The 27524-nt window shown below is 43.3% G+C and overlaps 1 protein-coding gene across 1 annotated transcript; it reads right to left on the reverse strand.

Annotated features, from left to right (window-relative positions):
- Positions 1-24182: 24182 nt before the first annotated feature.
- Positions 24183-24560, reverse strand: LOC121275109 (late histone H2B.L4-like). Its single transcript, XM_041182560.1, has one exon. It carries the CDS (start codon positions 24558-24560, stop codon positions 24183-24185), a length of 378 nt encoding a protein of 125 aa, XP_041038494.1.
- Positions 24561-27524: the final 2964 nt, after the last annotated feature.

Genomic DNA, 27524 nt, shown 5'->3' on the forward strand with positions numbered 1-27524 from the left:
ACCGACATGTGAGAAACACCTGACCTACCTAACTAATCCCATTTACCAGCACTTTCCCATAGCCTTGAATGTTATGACGTGCCAAGTGCTCATCCAGGTATTTTTTAAAGGATGTGAGGCAACCCGCCTCCACCACCCACTCACACAGTGCATTCCAGACCGTCACCACCTTTTGGGTAAAAAAGTTTTTCCTCACATCCCCCCTAAACATCCTGCCCCTCACCTTGAACTTATGCCCCCTTGTGACTGACCCTTCAGCTAAGGGTCCCTATCCACCCTGTCCATGCCCCTCATAATCTTGTACACATCGATCAGGTTGCCCCCTCAGTCTTCTCTGCTCCAGTGAAAACAACCCAAGTCTATCCAACCTCTCTTCATAACTTAAATGTTTCATCCCAGGCAACATCCTGGTGAACTCCTCTGCACACCCTCCAGTGCAATCACATCCTTCCTATAATGTGGTGACCAGAACTGCACACAGTACCCCAGCTGTGGCCTCACCAAGGTTCTATACAACTCCAACATGACCTCCCTACTTATGTAATCTATGCCTCAATTGATAGAGGCAAGTGTCCCATATGCCTTTTGCACCACCCCACTAACATGCCCTTTTGCCTTCAGAGATCTATGGACACACACGCCAAGGTCCCTTTGTTCCTCAGAACTTCCTAGTGCCATGCCGTTCATTGAATACTTACTTGTCAAATTACTCCTTCCAAAGTGTATCACCTCACACTTTTCAGGGTTAAATTCCATCTGCCACTTGTCTGCCCATTTGACCATCCCGTCTATACCTTCCTGTAGCCCAAGACACTCAACCTCACTGTTAACCACCCGGCCAATCTTTGTGTCATCCACAAACTTACTAATCCTACCCCCACATAGTCATCTATGTCGTTTATATAAATGACAAATAATAGGGGACCCAGCACAGATCCCTGTGGTACGCCACTGTACACACTGGCTTCCAGTCACTAAAGCATCCTTCTGTCATCACCCTCTATCTCCTACAACTATGCCAATTTTGAATCCACCTTATCAAATTACCCTGAATCCCATGTGCATTTGCCTTCTTTATAAGTTTCCAATGTGGGATCTTGTCAAAGGCTTTGCTGAAATCCATATTAACTACATCAACTGCACTACCCTCATCTACAGCCTTGGTCACCTCCTCAAAAAATTCAATCAAATTTGTTAGGCATGACCTCCCTCTGACAAAGGCATACTGACTATCCCTGATTAAACCTTGCCTCTCCAAGTGGAGATAGATACTCTCCTTCAGAAATTTCTCCAATAGTTTCCCTACCACTGACGTGAGACTCACTGGCCTGTAGTTCCCTGGCTCATCTCTACAATCCTTCTTATATAGCGGAACCACATTAGCTGTTCTCCAGTCCTGCGGCACCTCCCCCGTGGCCAGAGAGGAATTAAAAATTCAGATCAGAGCCCCTGTGATCTTCTCCCTTGCCTCCCTCAGCAGTCTGGGACACAAATCATCTGGACCTGGAGATTTGTCCACTTTTAAGCCTGCCAACACCTCCAATACCTTGTCACTCTCTATATCAATTTGCTTAAGAACCTCAAAGTCTCTCTCCCTGAGATCGATACCTTCATCCTCATTCTCTTGGGTGAAGACGGATGTGAAGTATTCATTCAGCATTTTACCCCTAGCACGCTTTCTTTTTCATTACAGGACTACCCATCATACAACAACTGGTGTCACACCTGCGGAGTTTTGATGAAATGCTGTCTCAGGGCGAGATTGAGCTTAATTATGCCGAATTTAGAGGGGAAGGTGGAGAGAAGTCAGGATACAACTGGCATAGTCACAGAATTTTAACGGTACAGAAGGAGGTCACGGGAGGAGATTTACCATGAGAGAGCAGGCATATGTGAAAAATTTCGGGGAAGGGCCAAAGTGGTTATTGGGTGAAATAAGTGTGGTGACTGGACCTCTATCTGAGCACATGGAGGTGGAAGGCTGGATCATCTATAAACATATGGGCCATTTAAGGAAGAGAGACAAATCACCAAGATTTGATTCCACCAGTGACCATGACCAGGTCTGGGTTTCCTGTTGAGAATACTCAACCCAGGACTGACATGTCTGACGTTTCTGTAAGAGTTGAGGATACAGAACTGCAAGTGCCCACCAAAACGCCTGATGCTCAGGCAACACTGGAAAAGGAGGTTCCTGACAAAGAATCTGAAGTTTGGGAGCTGTGACGTTCTACACGTACCAGGAAACCACCTGGAAGACTGATCTTGTAAATTCTTTACCCAGTGTAAATATTATGTTGTCTTGAAAATTATGTACTTGTAAATACAATATGTACAGCCGAGTTAAAGGGGAAGGAATGTAGTAATTATGGTTTTATTTAGTGTGTAATGTAGCTTTAAGAATAATACTTAAAATCACATGATCTGTAGTAACCAATAGGGGAATAGCACTCTCGTCTCCGGCAAGGAAGGAAAGAAGAGGCTTATGAGTGAGAGTAATGACATGTGCTGAATGGATAGATGGACAACAGTTGTTAAGGGTGAGTACGAGGGATAGTGCGGCATTACATGACAATAAGGGTTAATAATCATGATGAATGGTCACGGGGATGCGAGGAAGTGAGTGGACAGAGACAGATGGTTGCGTCTGCAAATTAAATTATTGTGAGGGGTGATGTGTTGGAACAGGCTAGGTAAGGTAGAGTGAGGGCCTTGAGTTAATACATACATCAGGACGCAGTTAAATGTACCACTGTACTCATTTTCTCAACCCGTATTAGGTCAAGAAATGGCTCCAGGATTGTATTTATAGTATTAGAGTGATCAGAGTTGAAAGGGTTAATGTGTGGGACTGGAGAAACAGTACCACCTATTTGATGATGCAAGAGACACATGACTAAGAGTCAAGATGGAGAATGCTTATGGCTTAGATTGAGTAACACCTAGTCTTGTATATCTGTATATAGTTATGTTCATCCAATAAGCCAGTCATAGTTCAGACATACCTATGCCACAGCAATTGTTCCTGAGCCAGTCACAACCAACATACAACAATATCCAGGAGCATGGCACCACACTCCTGCTAACCTCCTCAGTGACCGCCAGTCATATCCTGTTGCTCCCTGAGGCAGACTTATTCCTTCCATCAGAAGAGAAGAGAATCTCCTTTTGGGTTCTTACAGATTAAAGCACCAGGCCTAAGGGTGCCTCTGTGGAAGAGGTACAGCTTGGCCACGTTGGGTACAGTTGTTCCCTCTGTTCTGTCACCTATACAATCCTTCAGCTGTCATCTTTGCAATGTCTCTTCAAATAGCTCAGCAGAAATAGGCTCATGCAGGTGTTAACAGAGCTGCTCATGCTAATTGGTCAGGAAACCGAGAAGTCAGATGCAAATGCAATGGCTGAGTTAAAAAGCTGCTGACAAATGTGTTATAGGTACCTTTCGGGTTCTCAACATGCCACCTGACTCCCCTGTTTCTGGCGGGTCAAAATGTTAAAAATTCCACCTTTGGACTCAAAAGTAATGACCTTGGTGACCTGGCAATGACTTGATTTATTTCTCCACGATCAGTTTTCTTCAAAGGTATTTCCAATACCCACAAAAATACTTTATAATTAGCTTATACAACTACAGTTAGGCCTGATGCATTACATAAAACAATGTTCAATTTGTACAATGGGCGCCAAATCCACTTTGTGATTGCCTTCCCAAAATTGTTATTGACAAAGTTAACTGTAATTTGCTAATGTTAAATGGTCAGAAATAATATTGCACACAGACTCATCCACTTAGATTTGTCTTATCCATTCTTGCTAACACCTCTCCTCAGTTGAACTAGGCATTTTTTAATGTGATCTTCACTGACAGCTGTGTATCACTGGATATTAGTAGTGATCTGAATGACTGAGGGCAGATTATTAGTCCAAAGCTTTTCCAGATACATTTTTGTGGACTATTAATTTGCCTAAATATAATGCTGGTGAGGGATCACTCTTTAGAAGTCTCCCTGAGGTATCGGTATAGAGCCTCCGTATTATCGATTTCAGGGCAGAGTTCACTTTATGAGGGCCCATTGCAAAGGCTTAGTTTTGGGGCCAGCATGTATGACACATGTACATTCACACACACAGCCTTATAGGCCATCCACACCAATAGATGCGCATGTCACTGCTAGGTATTGAGAAACATCTATTGCCCGACATAATCAGCACACAGTGACACCCAATGACAAATAGCACAGAAACAGCTCACATACATCCAGAAAGCTAAATGCTCTCACAAGCCCGCACATGCTTCCCTTTATCACTACTTACTCCACTTTTCCAAAACAGCAATATCCAGCATAAAAACTATTAGGACACATATTTAAAAGAAAAACATGTATTTATGAGACACCTTTCACAATCCCAGGATGTTTCAAAGTGCTTTACACACAATAAAGTACTTGTTGAAGTGTAGTCAATTTGTGCACAGCAAGGTCCCACAATCAATATGTTACTGACCACATATCTGTATTAGTGAAGGTGGTTGAGGGATAAATGTTGGCCAGGACACCAGGGTGAACTCCCTTGCTCTTCTTCGAGAAGTGCCATGAGATTTTTTATGTCTGTCTGAGTAGGGAGGCATGAACTTGGTTCAATGTCTCATCTGAAAGATGGCAACTCCAACAGTGTAACACTCCTTCTTACTGCTAGTGAAGTGTCAGTTTAGATTATGTGCTCAAGTCTCTAGAGCTGCCTCTGTGGATGCACATCTACTTGGCTTTTACGAGCAGGTGAATTCAAGGACAAACATAGAGTGCAAAACATTAAGGAACAGTTGAAAAGACAGCTTTACATCTGACACTGGATCTAATCTTTCTCAAGACTGGCATTAATTCCCCATCCCTAGTTGCCTTGAGAAGGTGTTGGTGGGCATTCTTGTTGAATCAAAGAAGTTTTTTTTATAGCCATTTTATACAACCTAATGGATTGCTATAGGCCACTCCAGAGAACAGTTAAGAATCAAACATGTTGGTGGAGTCACATATTGAGCAGACAGAGCTATCATTATATAAGTGAAAAACAAGTTTGTATTGCAATTGTAGTAGTTTAATATTTTCTTTGATTTGTTCCCTGAGTTTCATATGAAACCCTATACAGATTTCTAAATGCTAATTAACTGCTGTTAGTCGACTTTTTATTTTCACTACAGCTAATTATCATGTTGCTGGGAAATGGAATTGTCACCAAGTTATTTTGAAAACATCATTTCTAATCACTTTCAAATAAAATTACATAGCAAACATGATGATTATTACATGGATGGGAGGATTTTAACAGAATTTATAGGGACTTGCACAATAGATATTAACAGTCAGCGTGATACCATGAACCTCCAGTTTATTGGACTGAAATTGTGTGGTGTGAATACACAAATATTTTAATACATTTGTATGGCATTCTCTACCTATGTTAAAAAAAGACAAGGAAACTTCATATTAACACAGAGATGCATCTGTTACCATCACACAATGAAACTTCAAACCAAAGATATCCAGTGTTAGATCCACTCATATCTAAATGTGCACTGGAATCGTAGTTAGAAGCTGCAAAAAGTAAATCAAAGATTAGGGTTAAAATAATGATGTTATCTGCTGTTATAGTCTTTCCACCCATATGTAAGCTCAAAAATTCCAGTTGACAACCAGCCTACAGCAAACTAATTTCCAGCTTCAATGAACTGAAAATTAAATACTGTGTTTATCTTCCTATCTCCAGTCATTTATTGTTTGTTGCTCCGTGTATGACTGAATCTGGCTTTTTCTAATGTATTGCAGCTTTGACTGTACTGACGGGCTCATTTTCTCTAACAAGGATTTATGGTTTTCCTTTTTAAAGTTAATTTGTTGTACCTAAATTTGAATAAACAGTTTTTGGTGGCAGAAACATTACTTCAGGCATCCTCCCAAAAATGTTAAGATTTCCAGAACATTGTTAAAATATTATTTGAATAGTAATGCACATGTGTATGATATCAATTGGGATATGCACCTGACTAAAGTTTGCTTATAACCCTGGTTACAGAATTGTGGAGAGCATCAGGGACACACCCAGAGAGTGGACAGAAGTACTGCCCAACTACATATTCACCACAAAGGCCTCATCAGGAATTTCTGACCTATTGGCCATAGGACAAGATAGAAACATAAATTGACAATATTTTTTTTCCAAAAGGGAGACCGGAAAGTGTGTTTTTTTTTACATGAGGGCATAAGATATAGGAGCAGTAGGAGGCCATAGAGATCTTTAAGCCTGTTTCACTATTTAATAAGATCATAGCTGATCCTTAACATCAATTCCACTTTCCTGCCCAGTCCCCATATTCCTCAATTACCTTCGAATCCAAATATTTGTCAATCTCAGTCTTGAATATACTCAATGATTGAGCATCCAAAGCCCACTGGAGTAGAGGATTCCAAAGACTCACAATCCTCTGAGTGAAGAAATTTCTTCTCATCTCAGACCAAAATGAGTGTTCCCTTATCCTGAGACTGTGTCCCCGAATGTAGGCTTTGCAGCCTTTCAATATCAACCCTGCCAAGCACTGTCAGATTCTTATATGACTGAATGGGATCACCTCCCATTTTTCTAAACACCAGAACATAAAGGCCCATTCTACTCAATCTCTCTTTATAGGACAACTCATTCATTCCAGGAATTAATCTACTAAATCTTTTGTTGTATTCCCTCTAAGGCAAGTGTATGCTTCCTTCTGTACAGCTCCCACAACACTCAAGAAGTTCGACACCATCCAGGACAAAGCAGCCTGCTTGATTGGCACCACATCCACAAACATGCACTCCGTTCACCACCAATGAACAGTGGCAGCAGGGTGCACCATCTACAAGATGCACTGCATGCTGGCTTGAAATATATCGCCGTTCCTTCACTGTCACTGGGTCAAAATCCTGGTACTCCCTCCCTAACAGCACTGTGGGTGTACCTACACCACAGGGACTGCAGTGGTTCAAGAAGGCAGCTCACCACCACCTTCTCAGAGGCAATCAGGGATGGGCAATAAATGCTGGCCCAGCCAGCGAAGTCCACATCCTGTGAATTAGTAAAAAAATTTGTACATTTCTACATGTTGAATATTTCATAACGCGTTATAGAAAATGCTCAATCATTCTTATATGAATAGAACTGTCATCAACTTCAAATGGTAAAAACAAAAGAAATATTTACACTTGCCTTACTTACATCTTACTCAGTGTGACTTCTGGTTGGATCTGTCCTCCACAACCTTTCTCAGATTAGGACTAAGAAATGTGCAGACACATCGCAATTCAGCAGTGAGGTTTCCATCCATTAGTCTGTTGTTCTTCTGGCATTTGATGTGTCCCATTGCAGAAAAAGTCTGCTTGTGTGAGGCGCTTTTATTGGATGTAGAGGGTGCCCACGGCTCTCACAGTCAAGGTTGTGTGCAATCAGCACACATCTCACTTCACGTGCTCTTGCTTTATGTGTGTATCAGTTTAGTAATACCAGTAGGAAAAAAACTTCGAGACAGAATCTGGCAACCCCGCATGTCTAGCAACAGTCAACAAAATGTCACACAGGCCATACTCAGAACCCTGATGGGATGCATACGGCCTGTGGGCAACAGGTTATCCACTACTGGTATAAAGTCTGGCTGAGAACAGCCACTTTGTGCAGATCCTCAGGAAGACCTTGGAGAGGGTTCACCTGAGAGGGTTCTTGGCCAAGAGAGGACAAAGAGGAAGGTGTTCAGAAATCAACTGCTGTTCTGTTGAAAGAGTCCAAGCAATTTGGAAGTGCTGTAACCACAGACCTAGTGAGGAACAAGAAAACTCTCTCCCCACAAAAAACATGCATACCTGCTGAGCCCACCTATAAAGTCAACCACTATAAAGTCAACTATTCAACTACTGAGGCCATTGTAGCTGCTGAGAACTACTCTTCAACGAAACCCCTTCACTCCAGACAACCAACACTTCTATTGCAAGCTACAGTCCTGCAATAATATCTGAAAGGACTGAACTGAATTTCAGCTTTGTAAGTATCTTTTATCCTTATAAATCTTTGTATGTATTTAGTTAGTAACTTATTTAAGTAACTTATAACAGTATTTTGTAATAAACAAACTTTCATCTTGTTTAAGACTAAAGCTTTGTTGATGGTTATTTTTAAATTGAACCACTTATAAGTTAAAATGAGCTACATACAAAAGCACACGTACTCTTAGCTCATGGACCACTTTAAGGAAATCCCTTGTACATGGTCGTGACACCCCTCTTGCAAAAAGAAAACTTGGATAGCAGACCCAATGGCACCCCTGAGATATGTGAATGCTTCACTAATAGAAATGGTAGATATTTCCTGGGTAAACATCCCAACCACAATATGCCATGCTTTCAGTGTCACTGTGTGAAAGGAGACATGTCAGTGTGACAAGCTGGCAGCGTATTCTGATTAGCTACAACTTCTAAGATGCATCAACCATAACTGCGGATCCTGACTAGGAAATGTCTTCAAAGGACTTTGCGCAGCAGAAAATCAGATGCAAAGACACTTGTGACCATCATGTAACATTGGGCTGGCATTACCAATAATGGTAATGGCAGCTGTGGCATGAAACTTGGCCCACTCATTTTCAGAGATGTTACAACGGGATGGTGGCATGGAGTGGCAAAGCATGCAAGTTCCCTGCAGCCACCTCATTCAGCACCACCTGCATTTCAAAAGTCAGCAAACAGCAGGGGTCGGAACATAAAGTACACAATATAATGAGCTAGATTCATGCCTCTATCCCCTTGGGTTATTTTTCTCATCATATTTACCTGTCATTTACCTATCCATCTTAGGCAAAGATTGTTGGTTGCAATGCCTTCCGAGGCCTTCCAAAGGTTTTCAGGATTTTCATCCTGCTTTTCTGGCACTCCTCTTTGATTATCTGCTTGCTTTTAAACTTCACTTACATCCAATTTTCCGTTTCTACTATTTCCTGCACACATCCAGATCTGCACAGGAATGGGCTAATCAAAGAAAAACAGTTGCAGAGAGCAAACTTCCATTTGAGTCTGCAAAAAATAAACTTGTGAATAATCATTCCAGTTCTAAATAGGTTAAATATTGGAAAATGTAGGCTAATTTATCTGCTTCATTTGGCAGGTAATTTCAATTTAGCATTTTGGTTATTTCTATTACTATGATTTTTTTTTGTTGGCTTACAGAAGAACTTTCCTCCCACAAGCAGAATTTGGCTTGTTTTGATGATGTGGCATGTTTGGCTTTATTAGTAGCAGTGATGTTCTGACTTATAGCAAATTTCATGCATGCATTTTATGCCCTACTGAACCCTATTCTGTCTGATTGTAATGAAACCAGATCGCTATTATAGAGAGATGATTACATTCTATTTCAAGTGCATTCACTCTTAGGGACTAAAAGTTGCTGATAAGTGAACTGACTGCAAAATTAAGACCAATTCAGCCAAAATGTATTGTTTTCCATGTATTTCACATTATCTGTTAAAATAATACATTATGGCTCAGCTACAAAAATCAGTGTTAAAGAGACTGCAATAATTATTTTTCACATTTTAATAACATGAGGAAATATTAAAGAAATATTCTAGAATTAAGTTCTAAAGTGTCTAGTTTGATCCGAATATATTATAACCCGAATTGCAGGGCTCAACAGCAGCACAGAAAATTCCCCAATCTACACTCCTGTTTATTTATGACAACAATTTAGAGATTAACTATGAGTAATTAAAAATGACTTATTATTGAAGTATGTTTTATTTAACTTCTATAGAATAAATCCTTTTCCTGGATTACCTTAAAAACTTAAAAATGCAACACTCATCCAAAAATGCATACAGATCTATGACATGCCTGTTATTCATTTGTCAATTGTTGCTGGTTGGCTTTCGTAACAAAACTCCTGCTGTTAACATGCCTCCCAAAATTAATAATAAATTTGAAGACTGACTGATCCTGGAATATATTTTTGTACATTTTTGGATGAATGTTGCATATTTAACTTATCCTTGAAATATTCACTTGATTTCTTCCTGTCACCAGATATCTTTTGTTACTGCTATTAGTTGGTTGTTGGTTGAATGTGTTTTTTAAAAGCAAATTGTCTGACATAACGATTACATATATGACCTTCTGGATTATTACCATTATTTTGAAGTTAGTTATGTTGGTGCACTGAAGCACTTTAATGCATACTGCAGCATTTCAACTTTCATCAATTTGACATTCATTCTGTCTTCCCGCTTAATTTACATGAGAGATCATTTAAGCATAGATAAGATAGGCCAGAAGGTCTCCTCCTGTGCTTAAATTTCTATGTTTCTATAACTGTTGGGGAGGTTTTTTAGCAGCTTCATGTGTTGGTAGTTGATTCCAGGCTTTCTGGTCATATAAAAGTATAGTGAGGGTTGTTATTGATGCAAGCATTCAGCTGCAATGGAGATATTGCTTTTGTTTCAGCTTTTTATATGAATTTATAGCTAAAGTAAGGGACTGGGAAATTAAAAATGGAGCTATATCAACTAACTGCTTTTTAGAAGAAATGTAATTTGTTTCTGAGCTATAAGAGGTTGAGGCACAAGCAAGCTTCTGGGATCCAAACCTAAATAAATTAAATCTTGTTTAGCTAGGTTCATTGTTCGTTGAAGTTGTTTACACTTTTTTTATCTTGGATCTATCATTGAAGAAATAATTAGTATCAGATTAGAAGAAGGGGCTTACAATGTTTCCAAAAAGAATAGTAAGCCTAAGGATTGAAAGTGTGTTAAAAATCAACAAAGGATGACCAAACAATTGATAAAAAGAGTTGCATTTATACAGCACCTTTCATGACCACAGCACGTCCCAATGCACTTTACAACCAAATAAGTACTTTTTTTTTAAGTGTAATCACTGTTGTAATTTAGGAAACGTGGCAGCCAATCTGCACACAGCAAATTCCTACACGCAGCAATGTAATAATGACCAGATAATTTACTTATGTGATGTTAGAAGGATAATTATTGGTCAGGACACCAGGAATAACTCCCTCGCTCTTCTTTGAAATGGTACCAAGGGCTCTTTTACGTTATATGAGGAGGTAGATGCCACCTCAGTTTAAAGTGCCCTCCCAAGGGCAGCACCTCCAACAGTGCAGCACTGGAGCATCAGCCTTGATTTTTGTGCTCAAGTCCAGGTATCTCAGAAGGAAAGAACAGTTTGGATCAGTACTCTTATTTCCCAGTTTTACTGGTGTTCCATTTTAAGGCATGCAACACCAGTTTGGACCAGTGATCTTATTTCTTAGTTTTTGTTGTTTTTTTTTCCTTCTGGATGGGAATAGAACCCATAAATTTCTGATGCAAGAGTACTACCTACTGAGCCTTTGAGACTCTTAAAGAAAGAGATAATAGAATATGAGAATAAACTAGTAAAAAATATAAAAACAAAGTGTAAGAGATTGTAGTAACTGAAGGTATAGCCTCTCCTGCTGTCTATTAGGGGTCACGTGATGTTCTGGGAGGCTCTGACCAATGGGCCCTAAGCGCGGGCAATCCAGTGGGCGGGGCTTCCTGACGAGAGTCCTGATTGAGCATGTAGCACCTGAAAAACTCTCTGTATTAAAGTTTATCTGTTCTTGTTGAAACCTGTCCGCTCCATTGAGTCATTACAATTGATGACAAGGGTAAAATAGCTCCGACGTTGCACCTCGCCTTGTTACCATGAGTACATCGAATCTTAAGAAAAAGATAAGACTACTCACCAGTCATGTCATTCTTTGACAGAATCGATCCTTATGATGCAACTATGGAAGACTGGAGCAGTGTGTAGAGCGCCTCAGATTTTATTTTGTAGCAAACAAAATTACCGCAGAGGAAAAGCAGAAAACCATCTTTTGAGTGTACATGGCAGTAATGCATACAACCTCATTCATAATCTGATGGCCCTGAACACACCCACCTCTAAGTCCTATAGTGAATTGGTGGACCACGTAAAAACGCATTTCCAGCTGAAGCCATCGTAATAATGCAGCGTTTTAAATTTAATTCCAGAGTTAGGGCCTTGGGAGAGCCATCGCAACCTATGTAGCAAGCCTAAAGCAGTTGACAGCACACTGCGACTTTGGGGACACATTAAATGCTGCGGGACTGATTAGTTTGCGGACTTCAGGACAACACCATACAATGCTGTTTACTCACCGAGATTGACATAGACTTTAAGCCTGCCCTAGAAATCTCCCTCACCATGGAAAGTGCTGTGAGAGACTCGCAGGCTTTGCAACACGGGAGCGGGAACATATCACTGAGTGTGGCGTGAAAACCAGACCCACAGCATCGAAGCAACATGCAACGTCCACTTTTAGAAACATGAAAAGGCCAAATAGAAACACTTCAGCAGGGACTCCAAGATTAAGTTGTTATAGATGTGGAGATGACTAAAGACTTGGCCAACCTGGAGGAGGTGCTAAGAAGGTTCATGGAAGCCGGTGTACGGTTAAAGAAAGAAAAATGCACATTTCAAGCGGCAGAAGTTACTTACCTGGGTCATAGGGAGAATGCCATGGGTTTGCATCCGGTAGAAGAGAGATTTGCACCCTCACCATCCAATGTAACTGAACTCAAGTTCTTCCTGGGTATGACCAACTACTTTAGCCACTTCCTGCCTTACTTATCAACTGTGTTAGCACAATTACACTTGTTGTTAAAAAAGAATCACCGTTGGTCGTATAATTCACAACAGAAAGAAGCTTTTGTGAAAGTAAAGAAACTATTGCATTTGTCATGTTTATTGGTACACTACGACCCATTGAAAGAATTGGTACTAACATGTGATACCTCTCCTCATGGTGTAGGCACCGTGTTATCACATAGAATGGAAAATGGATCACAAAGGCCCAATGGCTACATCTTGAGAACCCTCTCCACAGCCAAGAAGGGTTATTCCCAGATAGGAAATGAAAGGAAGGTTTATCAGTAGTATTTGGGATGAAGAAATTCCACCAGTACCTGCATGGATGATATTTCACCATTGTGTCCGACCATAAGCCATTAATAGGTTTATTCAGTGAGGATAAGGCTATTCCGCCAATAGCATCAGCAAGAATACAACATTGGGCTCGACTTTATCTGCATATCAGTACACTTTTATGTACTGTCCTGGCTTACATATTGCAAATGCGGGCACACTCAGTTGACTCCCATTACCAGATAGCATTGTACGTGCTCCTGTTCCACAAGAAGTTGTGCTATTACTGAATTTCTTGGATTCTTCACCTGTGTGTGCGAAACAAATTAGAAACTGGATGAACAGAGATCCAATATTGTCGAAAGTCAGAGGCTTTGTTTTGCAAGGATGGTCAAATTCGTCTGTATCTGAAGATTTGAGACCATTCCAAACCAGAAACACAGAGTTAAGCTGTCAAGATGGAATTTTGTTGTGGGGATCAAGAGTTGTCATCCCATCATGAGGTAAGAACCACTCGTGACAGAGCTTCACAGTGCGCATCCAAGCATATCGAAGATGAAAATGCTTGCGCGAAGCTATGTCTAGTGGGCAGGCATAGGCAATGACTTTGAAAGCATGGTCAAGCACTGCCTCCACTGTCAGCAACAACAGCAGTTGCCTGTTTCAGCTCCCCTGCATTTGTGGGAGTGGCCTGGTCAACCCTGAGTTAGACTATGTATCGATTATGTAGGACCATTCTTGGATACCATGGTTTTGATAATTGTAGATGCACTTTCTAAATGGATGGATGTATATGAAGTCAAATCACCAAGATCGAGCACAACTACCAAGAAGCTGCATCACTGTTTTAGCATACATGGCCTACCTGAAATTGTCATGTCTGATAATGGTACAGCCTTTACTAACACAGAGTTTCAGAAATTCATGAATCTGAATAGAATCAGACATATTAAAACAGCCCCTTACCATCCCTCATCAAATGGCTCAGCTGAGAGAGCTGTACAAACTTTCAAGTCTGGTATGAAAAGGTTATCAGAAGGTACTCTAGAATCCCAACTTTCCAGCTTTCTTCTCAGTTCTTGTACAACACATTATTCGACCAAAGGTTCAACACCATCTGAATTATTGATGAAGTGCCGCCTACATGCATGGTTAAGCCTGGTGTTTCTAAATTTAGAGGGGAAGGTAGGCCAGAATCAGAGTAATCAAAAGTTGAACCACAATATACACAACAAAGCTCGGACATTCAGTGTAGGTGACACTGTATTTGTGTGAAATTTCAGAAGTGGACCTTGTTGGGCTCCTGGGATCATTGTCTCAGAGATTGGTCCATTATCTTTCCAAGTACAAGTGGAAGATAGAATCATTCATAAGCATGTAGTTCATATTCGTGCTAGAGAGACATTCCAACAACCAACTATTCCGTCTGTGATTAACCTTGAACCGTCAATTACTGAAGTGACAGATCAACCTAGAATAGACATGCCCGATGTCTCTGTAGAGTTGCTAGAATCTATTATTATAGGCATGGCAACAAGGCCACTTGGAAAATCACAAAATTATTAGACAGTGTCAACATGGATTTATGAAAAGGAAATCATGCTTGATAAATCTGTCTGAGTTTTTTTAAGGGTGTAACTAGCAGGGCAGATAAGGGCGTACCAACGGATGTAGTATTTTTGGATTTTCAAGGCATAAGGTGCCACACAATAAGTTGTTACACATATGATTAAGGCTCATGGATTGGGGTGATATATTAGAATAGAATGAAGGTTCGCTGGACAGCTAGAAAACAGGGAGTAGGAGTAAATGGATCATTTTTGCAGTGTCAGTGTAACTCGTGGAGTTGCACAAAGTTCAGTGATAGACCCTCATCTATTTACAATCCATATCAATAACTTAGGTGAGGGGACCAAGTATAATATATCCAAGATTATTGATGATACAAAGCTAGATGGGAAAATAAGCTATGAAGAGTATATAAAGAGGCTGCTAAAGGGATATGGACCAATTGAGTGGGCATGAAGGTGAGAATGAGTATAATGTGGGTAAGTGTGAAAGTATCCACTTTGTAGCAAGAACAGAAAAGCAGAATTTTTTTTCAGAAGATGAGAGACTAGTAAATGTTAGGATTCAGAGTGATTTGAGTCCCCTCGTAAATGAACCATGGAAAGTTAACATGCAAGTACAGCAAATGGTTAGGATCTAAAATCACTGCCTGAGAGTGCAGTGGAAACAGATTCAGTCGGAGCTTTCAAAGGGAAGTGAATAACTATCTGAAGAGAAAGAAGCATGCAGGGCTACGAGGAAAAGGTAGGGGAGAGGCACGAGCTGAAGTGCTCTTGCAGACAGCCAGCATGGGCATGATGGAGCAAATGACTTCCTTCCATGCTGATTCTAGGAACAAAAATGGTCGTGTCAAGTTTAACTGTGAGGAGATTGCACTATAAGAGTATGTCTTGCAGCAATCATGTAGGGCTTTGGTAAGACCAAATGGCAGACTATTGCAGGGGGTGGGGAGAACGGCTCAACAGCCACTGCCCTCCCCACTTCACCCCCGGAAGCAAAGTCGACGTGGAAGTGACCCGCTCCATGCTGGCCCGCCCCGCAGCCATAACATGCTGCGGGTGGGCTAAACAAGGGTCAAGTGGGACTTCCGCACCTTCTTGGGGGGGGTGTAGTCCCGCCCTCAGGAGTGCCAGTCAATCTGATTGGCCAGCAGCTCCATCAGGCCTGGCTGTGCCAAAAGCGTGTTAGTGGGCGCTCCCAGGGCTGCAAGAGGAAGAAGGAAGAAGGCCCATGGATCCCTGGAAATAGGCAAGTCTGGGCTCTTGCGTAGGGAGGGTTTGGGCAGGTCAGGAAAGGGGGTAAGGGTGGGGGAAGTGGGTTTAAGACTGCAGGCAGGTAGGAAGAAAGGGGTTTCCGCAAACTCCCCCACCCCCGATCAGCAAAGGGCAGCCTCTGAAGAAAGAACCCCCCCATCCCCTCATGTACGTCAAAGAGATGATTTTTAAAAATCGGGCTGCCACACCTGCCCAACTGTCTTCACCGAACGTTTTATAGCCTGGGCAACATAGTATCAGGGTCAGTTGTAAGTGAATTCTTAGATAGTGTTTTCCAAGGGCAAACACAGGACTGAGAGGGAAAAGGGGGTGATGTGGGTGAGAATTGCTACAAGGAAGTGACCAGAGATGGTCTTTTCCGTGATAGATATAGTGGGAACAGCAAGACAATGTGAGATGGCAAGGTGAAGGGGGTAGATGTAAATATGGGTTAAGAAGTTTACATGGAGGAAGAGATCAAGGGAGGACAGGAGGGCAGGGAACGCAGAGGAGAAACAGCATGATGAATTGAGGTGGAGTTTGAAATTGCCAGGGATGAGAGGCCTCTGTGCTGAAGCTGCGAGGGAAAGGCAGTGAAGATATTTCAGTGAGAAAATGTTTATGGTAAAGAACAAGGATTTTAAATGAGAAATATGAGGGGTGGAACACGGTGAGATGCTCAAAGGAAGAGAAAGTGCCAGAAGAGTGGGACTCAGGTCAAGGTGTTTTTTCAATTCTTTCACGGGATGTGGGCATCGCTGGCTAAGTCAGCATTTATTGCCCATCCCTAACTGCCCTTGAGAAGGTGGTGGAGAGCTGCATTCTTGAATCATTGCAGTTCATGTGGTGTAGGTACATCCACAGTCCTGTTAGGGAGGGAGTTCCAGGATTTTGCCCCATTGACAGTGAAGTAATGACGATACATCTCCAAGGCAGGAAGATGAGTAGCTTGGAGGGGAGCTTCCAGTTGGTGGTGTTCCCATGTATCTGCTGCCCTTGTCCATCTTGGCAGTAGAGGTCATAAATTTGGAAGGTGCTGTCGAAGGAGCCATGGCCAGTTGCTGCAGTGCATCCTGTAGAACGTGCACTGCTGCCATTGTACTTCGGTGGCACAGAGTGGATGTTGGAGGTGGAAAACGGAGTGCCAATAAACCAAGCTGCTTTGTCCTGGATGGTTTGGAGCTTCCCCTGATCCCCATTGACTCCAGTTTTGCTAGGGCTCCTTGATGCCACACTTGGTCAAATGCTGCCTTGATGTCAGGGGCAGTACTCTCACCTCACCCCAAGAGTTCAGCTCTTTAGTCCATTTTTGAACCAAGGCTGTAATGAGGTCAGAAGCTGAGTGACCCTGGTGGAACCCAAACTGAGCGTCAACGAGCAGGTTATTGCTAAGCAAGTGCCGCTTGATAGCACTGTTGATGATCCCTTCCATTACTTTGCTGATGATCAAGAGTAGACTGATGGGGCGGTAATTGGCCGAGTGGATTTGTCCTGCTTTTTTTATGGACAGGACATACCTGGGCAATTTTCCACATTGCAGGGTAGATGCCAGTATTGTAGCTTTGGTGGAACAGCTTGACTATGGGCACAACCACCTTTGGAGCACAATTCTTCAGTACTATTGCTGGAATGTTGTCAGGACCTATAGCCTTTGCAGTATCCAATGCCTTCAGCTGTTTCTTGATATCACATGGAGTGAATCAAATTGGCTGAAAACTGGCATCTGTGATGCTGTGGACCTCAGGAGAAGGCTGAGATGAATCATCCACTCGGCACTTGTGGCTGAAGAATGTTGCAAAGGTTTTAGTCTTGTCTTTTGCACTGATGTGTTGGGCTCTCCCATCATTCAGGATGAAGGTATTTGTGGAGCCTCCTCCTCTAGTGAGTTGTTTAATTGTCCACCACCATTCACGACTGTATATGGAAGGACTGCAGAGCTTAGATCTGATCTATTGGTTGTGTGGGATTGCTTAGCTCTATCGCATGCTGCTTTCACTGTTTGGCATGCAAGTAGTCCTGTGCTGTAGCCTCACAAGCTTGATACCTCATTTTTAGGTATACCTAGTGCTGCTCCTAGCATTCCCTACTGAACTCTTCATACAAACAGGAATAAGGAGCAGGAGTATGCCATTCAGCCCCTCGAGCCTGCTCCGCCATTTAATAAGATCATGGCTGATCTGATAGTAACCTGAAATCTGCATCCCACCTACCGCCGATAACCTATTACTCCCTTGTTTACTAAGAATCTATCCACCTCTGCCTTAAAAATATTCAAAGACTCTGCTTCCACCACCTTTTCAGGAAGAATTCCAAAAACTCACAACCCTCTGAGCGAAATAATTTTGCCCCATCTCTGCTTTAAATGGGCAACAGTGATCCCTAGTTCTAGATTCTTCCACAAGAGGAAATACCCATTCCACATCCACCCTGTCAAGACCCCTCACGATCTTATATGTTTCAATCAAATCACCTCTTACTCTTCTAAATTCCAGTGGATACAAGCCTGGTCTGTCCAACCTTTCCTCATAAGACAACCCACCCATTCCAGGTATTAGTCTGGCAAACCTTTTCTGAACAGCTTCCAACACACTTATATCGTTTCTTAAATAAGATGAGCAATACTGTACACAATGCTCCAAATGAGGTCTCACTAGTTCTGAAGATCGGTTCCGAAGAAGAAGGACTCGAAATGTTAACCCAGTTTTTCTCTCCACAGATGCTGTCAGACCTGCTAAGTTTATCCAGCAATTTTTGTTTTTGTGGTCTCACTAGTGCCCCGTACAACTGAAGCATGACCTCCATACTTTTGTATTCAATTCCCATCACAATAAATTGTAACATTTTTCTAATTACTTGCTGTACTTTCATACTAGCCTTTTGTGATTCATGCACTAGGATACCCAGATCTCTCTGCACCTCAGAGCTCTGCAATCTCTCACCATTTAAATAATATGCTTCTCTTTTATTGTCCCTGCCAAAATGGGCAATTTTACATTTTCCCACATTATACTCATTTTGCCAGATCTTTGCCCACTCACTTAAGATCATAAGACCATAAGACATAGGAGCAGAAATTAGGCCATTCGGCTCATCGAGTCTGCTCCACCATTCAATCATGGCTGATAAGTTTCTCAACCCCATTCTCCCGCCTTCTCCCCGTAACCTTTGATCCCCTTACCACTTAACCTATCCATGGGCAGAATTTTACGCTGGCAGGATTTTACGGTCCCGCCGAAGTCAATGGAGTTTGGAATGGCTAGCCGCATTTTATGGCCCTGATGGAGCCATAAAATTCCAGCCTATATCTTTTTGTAGCCTCCTTATGTCCTCTTCACAACTTACTTTCCTACCTATCTTTGTGTTATCAGCAGATTTGATAACCATCACATCAATCCCTTCGTCCAAGTCATTTATATAAATTGTAAACAGCTGAAGTCCCAGCACAAATCCCTGTGGCACACCACTCATTACATTTTGCCAACCTGAAAAAGACCTATTTATGCCTACCCTCTACTTCCTGTTAGCCAGCAAATCTTCTATCCATGCCAATATATTACCCCCTATACCATGAGCTTTTATTTTCTGCAATAGCCTTTGATGTGGCACTTTTTCAAATGCCTTCTGGAAATCTAAGTACATCCACTGCTTCCCCTTTATCCATAGCACAAGTTACTTCCTCAAACAACTCCACTAAGTTAGTTAAACACGATTTCCCTTTCACAGCACCATGTTGAGTCTGCCTGGTGACCTTGAGCTCATCCAAGTGCCCTGCTATAATTTCTTTAATAATAGCTTGTAACATTTTCCCAATAACAGATGTTAAACTGGCCTGCAGTTTCCCATTTTCTGTCTGCCTCCTTTTTTGAATAATGGAGTTACATTTGCTATCTTCCAATCTAATGGCACCTTCCCTGAATCTAGGGAGTTTTGGAAAATTAAAACTAATGCATCAACTATCTCACTGGTCACTTCTTTTAAGACTCTAGGATGAAGTCCATCAGGACCCAGGCTCTTGTCAGCCCGCAGCTCCAACAATTTACTCAGTACCACTTCTCTGGTGACTATAATTTTCCTGACTTCCATTTCCTGGTTTGTAACTGCTTCTGGGATGTTATTTGTATCCTTTATAGCAAAAACTGATGTAAAATACCTGTTCAATTCGTCTGCCATTTCCTTGTTTTCAAGGGGAGGTGATGGCCAAGTAGTATTGTCACTGGACTAGTAATCCAGATCCCTAGGGTAATGCCCTAGGGACGTGGGTTCAAATCCCACCATGCAGATGGTAAATTTGAATTCAATAAAAACCTGGAATTAAAAGTTTGATGTTGACCACAAAACCATTGCCAATTGTTGTAAAAACCCATCTGGTTCACTAATGTCCTTTAGGGAAGGAAATCTGCTGTCCTTACCTGGTCTGGCCTACATGTGACTCCAGATCTGCAGCAATATGGTTGACTCTTAGATGCCCTTTGAACAGGGCAATTAGGGATGGGCAATAAATGCTGGCTTAGCCAGCAACGCCCACATCCCATGAGCAAATAAAAAAAAATTTTCTATAGGACCAATGCTCACTTTTCTTTTCTTTTTTAAAATATTTATAAAACCTTTTACTATCTGTTTTTATATTTCTGGCTAGCTTTCTCTCATACTCTAATTTTTCCCTCCTTACTAGTCTTATAGTCATTCTTTGCTGTTCCTTATATTCTGTACAATCTTCTGACCAACTATCTTCGCACAATTATATGCTTTTTCTTTAAGTTTGATACTATCTTTAACCTTTTTAGTTAACCACGGATGGTGAGTCCATCCTTTGGACGTTTTTTTTTTCTCATTGGAATTCATCTATACTGTGTATTCTGAAATATTCTCTTAAATATTAGCTACTGCACCTCTCTTGACTTATCCCTTAACTTAATTTGCAAATTCACTTTAGCCAGCCTCAGCTTTCATGCCCTCATAATTGTCCATATTTAAGTTTAAAAACTTAGTTGAACCAGGGTTGATCCCCCAGCTTAATAGTAATGGTAAGGTGGGGGATATGCCGGGCCACAAGGTTACAGATTGTGTTCGAGTACAATTCTGCTGTTGCTGATGGCCACAGTGCCTCATGGTTGTCCAGTCTTGAGTTTCTAGATCTGTTTGAAATCTATCCCATTTAGCACAGTGGTAGTGCCACACAACATGATGAAGGGTATCCTCAATGTGAAGACAGGACTTTGTCTTCACAAGGATTGTGTGGTGGTCACTCCTACCGATACTGTCATGGACAGATGCATCTATGACAGGTAGATTGGTGAGGACAAGATCAGGTAGGTTTTTCCTTCTTGTTGGTTCCCTCACCACCTGCTGCAGATCCAGTCTTTTGGACTTGGCCAGCCAGGTCAGTAGTGGTGCTACCGAGCCACTCTTGGTGATGGACATTGAAGTCCCTACCCAGAATACATTCTGTGCCCTTGCCATCTCCAGTGGTGTTCAAGATAGAGGAGTACTGATTCATCAACTGAGGGAGGGTGGTGGTTGGTAAACAGCAGGAGATTTCCTTGCCCATGATTGGCCTGATGCCATGAGACTTCATGGGGCCCACAGTCAATGTTGAGGGCTGCCAGGGCAGCTCCCTTCAGACTGTGCCGTCACCTCTGTTCTGTCAGTGGGCCAAGACATATCCAGGGATGGTGATGGTGATGTCTGGGACATTATCTGTCAGGTATGATTCCATGTCCTAATTTTAGCACAAATCCCCAGATGTTAATAAGGAGGACTTTGCAGGTTTGACAAGGCTGGGTTGCCGTTGTCATTTCTGGTGCCGAGGTCAATGCCAGGTGATCTGTCCAGTTTCATTCCTTTTCAGATGCTTTGTAGCAGTTTGATACAACTGGGCTCTGGATTACCAGCCCAGTGACAATACCACTATGCCAACACAAAATACACTGCTTGGATGTGTAAAACTCTCCATGACAGTTAGTTTTTGTGTCCCCTATCAACTTGCAATCACTACAAGGCTACAAGGAAAACATAATGCAGGAAGTGCAAAATGATTGGCTGTTTAGGCTGATCATCTTTTTGTAATACACAGTCATTTCAGTGAATAACTGAACTTCAGAATAGTCAAATACAATACAGACATCAATAGGTAAAAGTTTACAAATGGGAAATCAAGAATAAATGATTTATTTTCTATGATCAGCAGATCAGTGAATACCTTTTGAAAAATCTCCCTTTTCTCCAGGACTGCACATGCTAAACTACATTCCATTACTTAGAAATTCAGAAAAAGGGAAACACAGATATGATCATTCAGGCTACCCCCCAACTCTATTTATCTTTGATACAACGTAAAGTAAGTTACCAAAGCTGTACTCCTAGCATCACAAAGTTTCCTGTGAAAACAGCAACAAGGTATTTTGTGTCAGATGTTGCATGAGTTGCCAACCATCATCCCAGGTTTGCACTAAGCCTAGTGAAACAAGTTGTTTTACCGGCCGTTGCAATGGTGGTTTTCACACCGGCACATCTTGCCTCATTAATAATGCATTCACAGGAAACATACTGGATCACTGGCGGGCGGCGTCTGATTCACCCGCCTGCCGTCACCTCAGGCCATCAGTAATCCAGGCGCCATATTAAAAGGGTGCTCCTGCACACAGCTAGCGCTTTCTAGGAGATCGAGTGCTGCTGCAAAGTCATGGCTGCCAAAGGGGGGAAACATGCTGTCCCCAAATTTAGTGATGCCCCCCTTGGGTGCCTAGTGGATGTAGTGGAGGTCCGTCGTGAAGTCCTCTACCCCCTCTCTGGATGAAGTCCAGCAAGCAAGGTCACCAATCCGGCATGGGAGGAGGTGGCAGCTGTGGTCAGTGCCAATGCCCTGCAAAAGAGGACAGGAACCCAGTGCCACAAGAGAATGAATGATCTCCTCCATTCCACCAGGGTAATTCACTGTTCTCATCACTCTCAACTCACACACTTACAAGCCCATCACACATCCACAGGCCAGTTCAACGTACATCACCATTCATTCTTTCACACGCACCTTCATCTGCCCTACGGATCGTGTCCTCAGCCTGTCCATGGCACCATTCATCATCCACGCATGCCAGGTCTTCTCATCTGGCCTGGCAGGCATCCTGCTTACACTCTCTTCATCTGTATTCATGCAGGACAAGCTAGCACACAGCGAAAGGGAGGGGTCACAGACTTATGGAGAACTACCCAACATCAAGGTCCTCAGTGACCTTAAAAATAGAGTCATTCAGCTGGCCGATGATGATCTGGACCGTTCCTGTGCTAACAGTGAAGACGATGATGCTCTACCAAGTGAGGATCCAGCAGTGCAACATCCATCGAATGACCATGCTGTGAGTCAGTTCCCCTGTCCCGTAGTCCCTGCCATACACTAATTATATCTTCTTGATTTCTCAGGCACATCTGGGAAACAGCCGAAGGAGTCCATGACCCAGATCCTCGACTCAAGCACTGAAGACACCTCAGAAGAAGAATCTTATGACACCTTCATTGAAAACTGTCACAGCGCCCACCCACACCCTCCACCAGAGCAGAGACACGCAGCTCGGTGGGACCTAGATATAGAGTAGCCTCGGGATCACAATCAGGCAGTGTCAGGGACTTCCCAGGTCTCCAGAACTCGAAGGGCTGCTGGAGGCCAGAAATTTGCTGAGTCTGTGTCAGATGACGGACTTCTGGACTTGTTCACGGCTCAGTTGCTGGAGACGCAAAGGCAAGCTCGGGAACATCAGGAAGGGATGTCCACTGCACTCCTCACATTGCAAGGTACAATGGAGGAGTCCATCCGCCTTCAGTCTGAGATGATAGCGATGGCATGCCAATGCACTAAGGTCAACACTGATAGGATGGCAGCCGCCATGGAGACCTTGGACCAAGACTCAGCTCAGCTCCATCACTAAAGCCATAGTTGGCCTCCAACAGTGACAACACGAGAGGGGTGCGGGGCAGCACCATCTCATTCCAGTTTCCCCTTCTCTTCCAGGAGTCAGTCAGGGGCCCTCGGGCACCTGTAGGGAGGAGAACTAGCAGCTGAGCACCCCGAGGCCATCCACCCAGGTGACTCCGGGAACGTCCAGCCGATCCAATTCCCCACTCCCTGTGATTCCCTGAGCTCCAGCTCAACAGGCTGAGGAGGGCGCAGCTAACCTATAGCAGGGCGCCCAAAGCAGGCTGGGGCCCTACAGGTCTCAGCCCTCCACAGGACACCCGCCAAAGTCATCACACACAGGGTGTAACAGTCAGCAGGCTGCTTCCGCCTCCGCTGTGGATGTCAGGGGAGCAACAAGACTTAGCGGCAGGGTTAGGAAGGTTAAGATGATGTAAAAAAAAAATCTTTAGAATTGTCTACCTAAACAGGGTTGGTGTATTTGGTGACCGCTTTGGTGCCTTCGGAAATGGCATGTTTGGCCAATTCCCCTGGCAGCATGAGGCGGATGGCGCTCTGGATCTCCCCGGCCGAGATGGTGCGGCGCTTGTTGTAATGAATGAGGTGCGAAGCCTCAGAGGCGATGCGCTTGAAAACATCGACAACGAAGGAATTCATAACACTCATGGCCTTGGACAAGATCCTGGTGGAAGGGTGGGCCTGGGTCAGCACCCTGTACATGTAAATAGAATAGCTCTGCTTGTGAGATTTTCTCCGCTTCTTAGGCAGCTTCTTGGTGACTTTAAGCAGCGACTGTTTCGACGCCTTGCGGAACGCACTGCACTTCATCACAGCCGCCATTTCAGGCATTCCACTCAACTCGGACCAACACAAATCACATGTTAAGATGATGTTTTTTTTAAATAAAGCTCCTCCTTGAGGGAGAGGGGGAGAAAGGTGGAATTAACCCCCCCCCCCCGAGATGTTTAACAGAGGAGAGGAGAGGAGGGAGAGGGGTAGAGAACAGGGAAGCACAGGAGGGAAAAGGGAAAGTCTAGGTGGTGTCATTGGGTGGAAAGATGGACGGTGGGTGAGGGCCTCTATGATCTTCCGATAGGAGGAGGCGATGTCTTCACCAGAGTTAAGATGATGTAACTCTTATAGAGTCAAAACAATTAGACTAAATTAACAAAATTGGGATAAATCAGGCACAGCCCCTAATTCAGGTCAGCTGTAAAACCAAGAACAAAGTTTAAAGGAAACTTACAAACTGCACAGCCTGGGCTTGGGAGTTAATCACTCGTACTTAATACTCACTATTGTAATTAAATTCCCAAGAATGTCTCCCTGCCTATGGCTCCATGCTCTAATGAGCAGTGTTCTTATTACTCAGGTGTGAAACCTTGGTTCCTGTACAAGATAAAGGCAGATGTGTCAGTCCAAGGCCTCTTCCCTGTGCAGTCTGTAACTTTCAGATCAAAGTGAGATGGTCCAGCTTCACACTCCTTGGAAACATTAGTGATCCCTGCACCTCAATGGTGCTTGTCGTTGCTGCCAGAATGTTGTGGGCAGGTGTCACAGAGTCCCATCATTCTCTTTGTGTGCTCACAGCACCTTCAAGGTGGGGCTGGCCTCACATCTCTTCAGCATCTGTGTCTGGTGAGGCTGTGCTCCTGAAGGGGACAGGTGCTGAAGGCTGACCAAGGAACAGGTGCATTTAAAGTTTCACGGCTGTGTCTCCATGATATGACACTGATCACAGAGCGCAAGCGAGCTGCCCTCAGCCACACAGGAGTCAAATATTCACAGGGCAATGTGAAGATCTATGGCGTGTCCTCACTGCATCTCGTCATCATCTTCTGTGAATGTTGCGGCCTTGAGGACCTCCCTCGTGCACCTGCCTCATCTGGCCAGTGCGATGGCCTCATCGCCGGCATCCTTGCCTTCGAGACCTCATCACTATCATCCCCTTCAATGTCCTCCTCATTGGAAGAGGTGTGCAGCTCTTCCATTTCCTCCTCAGCCAGGTTCTCCCTGTTGCAGAGACAGGTTGTCTAGCACACAGCAAGCTATGATGAAATGCAACACCCTCGGCAGACTGTACTGCAGTGTCCACTGGACCTGTTGAGGCACCAGCACCTCATTTTCAAAATGCTTATAGTTTGCTCCACCAAATTCAGGGTCACCCACACTGGAGCCCTTGCCCTGGCACTGCACTGAAAGCCAGCTGAGAAAAAGTGACTTGCCTGTGCCCACCATGAATGTGTGGTGCCTCTTCCTTGATGTCCTATGAGTAATGCTCACAAGCACTGAACAAGGTTATGTGTGCTCACCTCCAAGTTCCCCTCAAAGCCCAGGTTGCCAGGTACACTTCGCTTATGTACAGTTGGGAAACACGTCAGCATGATCCCCAGATGATGCAGAGTGAGGTGTTGATTCCGGTGAGCAGGGCTTATAATGAGATGCTAATGTATTGAAATTAGGTTCCTGACGTGTGGAAGTGGGAAATGCGGCCCATCATTGACAGGTAGAGCAGCTGATTGCAAACAATTTTTGTCCTTCTCGCCATATTGACCTCCCCACCCGCCATGATGCCTGCCGCCAATGAGACCGGAAGTTTCCACCCTCAGACTAACACAAGTCAAATTTATTTACAAGCATTTGGATTAGGATTGCTCAGAAACAAAATACTTCAAGATGCCAATATATGACTGTTTAAAAACAACAAAGAATGAATCAGCCTGTAAGAGTTAAAAAAGAAATCTTCAAAGAATATTTCTTACACAACCCTGGGATGAGATTTTAATGTGGGCAAAATGAACTTGCCTGCCTTCTACCTGGAGCTTGAATATTACATTTGGACAGAACCAGAAATGAACTGAAGACTGATTTATACATATATATTTATGCGCTGTATTTTATGCTCCCCCGCCAGAGGGTTTGAAGGCTGGGGTCATGGGGAGTGCTTGTAAAATCCAATGGGTGGCCTGACTGGCACCTACCTGCTTGTCCCTGATATGTGTAACATTTTACAGTGGGTGGGGGTGGGCCACGTCAGGTGGCCTTCCCACCCTTGGCCCTATTGAGGCCTGTAAGAGGCCAATTAATGGCCACTTAAAGGCCTCATCTCACCCCCACCGTTATTTACTCTAACTGTGTGGGTTAGTGTCTGGTAAAGTGTGAAGAAGATCCTCCTTTGCTGGTCGCCAAGGGCCACTGGAGGTACCGCCACCCCCAAGGTCACACTTCCCGCTTTGTGCTCCTCCCCAGCCTCTCATATCCAGCCCCCCACCCTACTCAGCCGGGCCTGTCAGCCTGGCCATGGCAGTACCCCGGATTCACCGTCCAGGGCCCTCCTCATCAGGTCTGTCTGTAGTCCCACCTGGCGCTGCAATATCCTAAGGCTCTCTAAGGCGGGACTTCCTCCCAAAATAGGGGTGGAAGTCTTGCCTTAAAGCAATCCACACTCCCAGTGTTAAATTGTTGTAGGACAGCCATTAAGATTGTGGTGGGCTTGCCACTGACTTTTTAGCTGGGGACAGGGACAATGGCGCCCAGCAAAATCCAGTCCAAAAGTGTGTATATATTTAATAAACATACACACGTACATATTTATTCAATTAATAGGTCTCTGAACAGAAACCTATCAAAGAATCTCAATGATTGACATAACAATGTCAGTTGCTCTTATTCCATGTTGAGACGTAGCTAATAACCATCCTTTGTTGCATCTGCATACTGTTAAAGTTTTAAAGCAGATTTCTTTTGATAACGAAGTGTTTTTTGATGACTCAGCCATTAAAGATAATGATCATGCTTCTCAGC

This window comes from Carcharodon carcharias, chromosome 1 (genome assembly GCF_017639515.1).
Source record: "Carcharodon carcharias isolate sCarCar2 chromosome 1, sCarCar2.pri, whole genome shotgun sequence".
NCBI lineage: Eukaryota > Metazoa > Chordata > Chondrichthyes > Lamniformes > Lamnidae > Carcharodon > Carcharodon carcharias.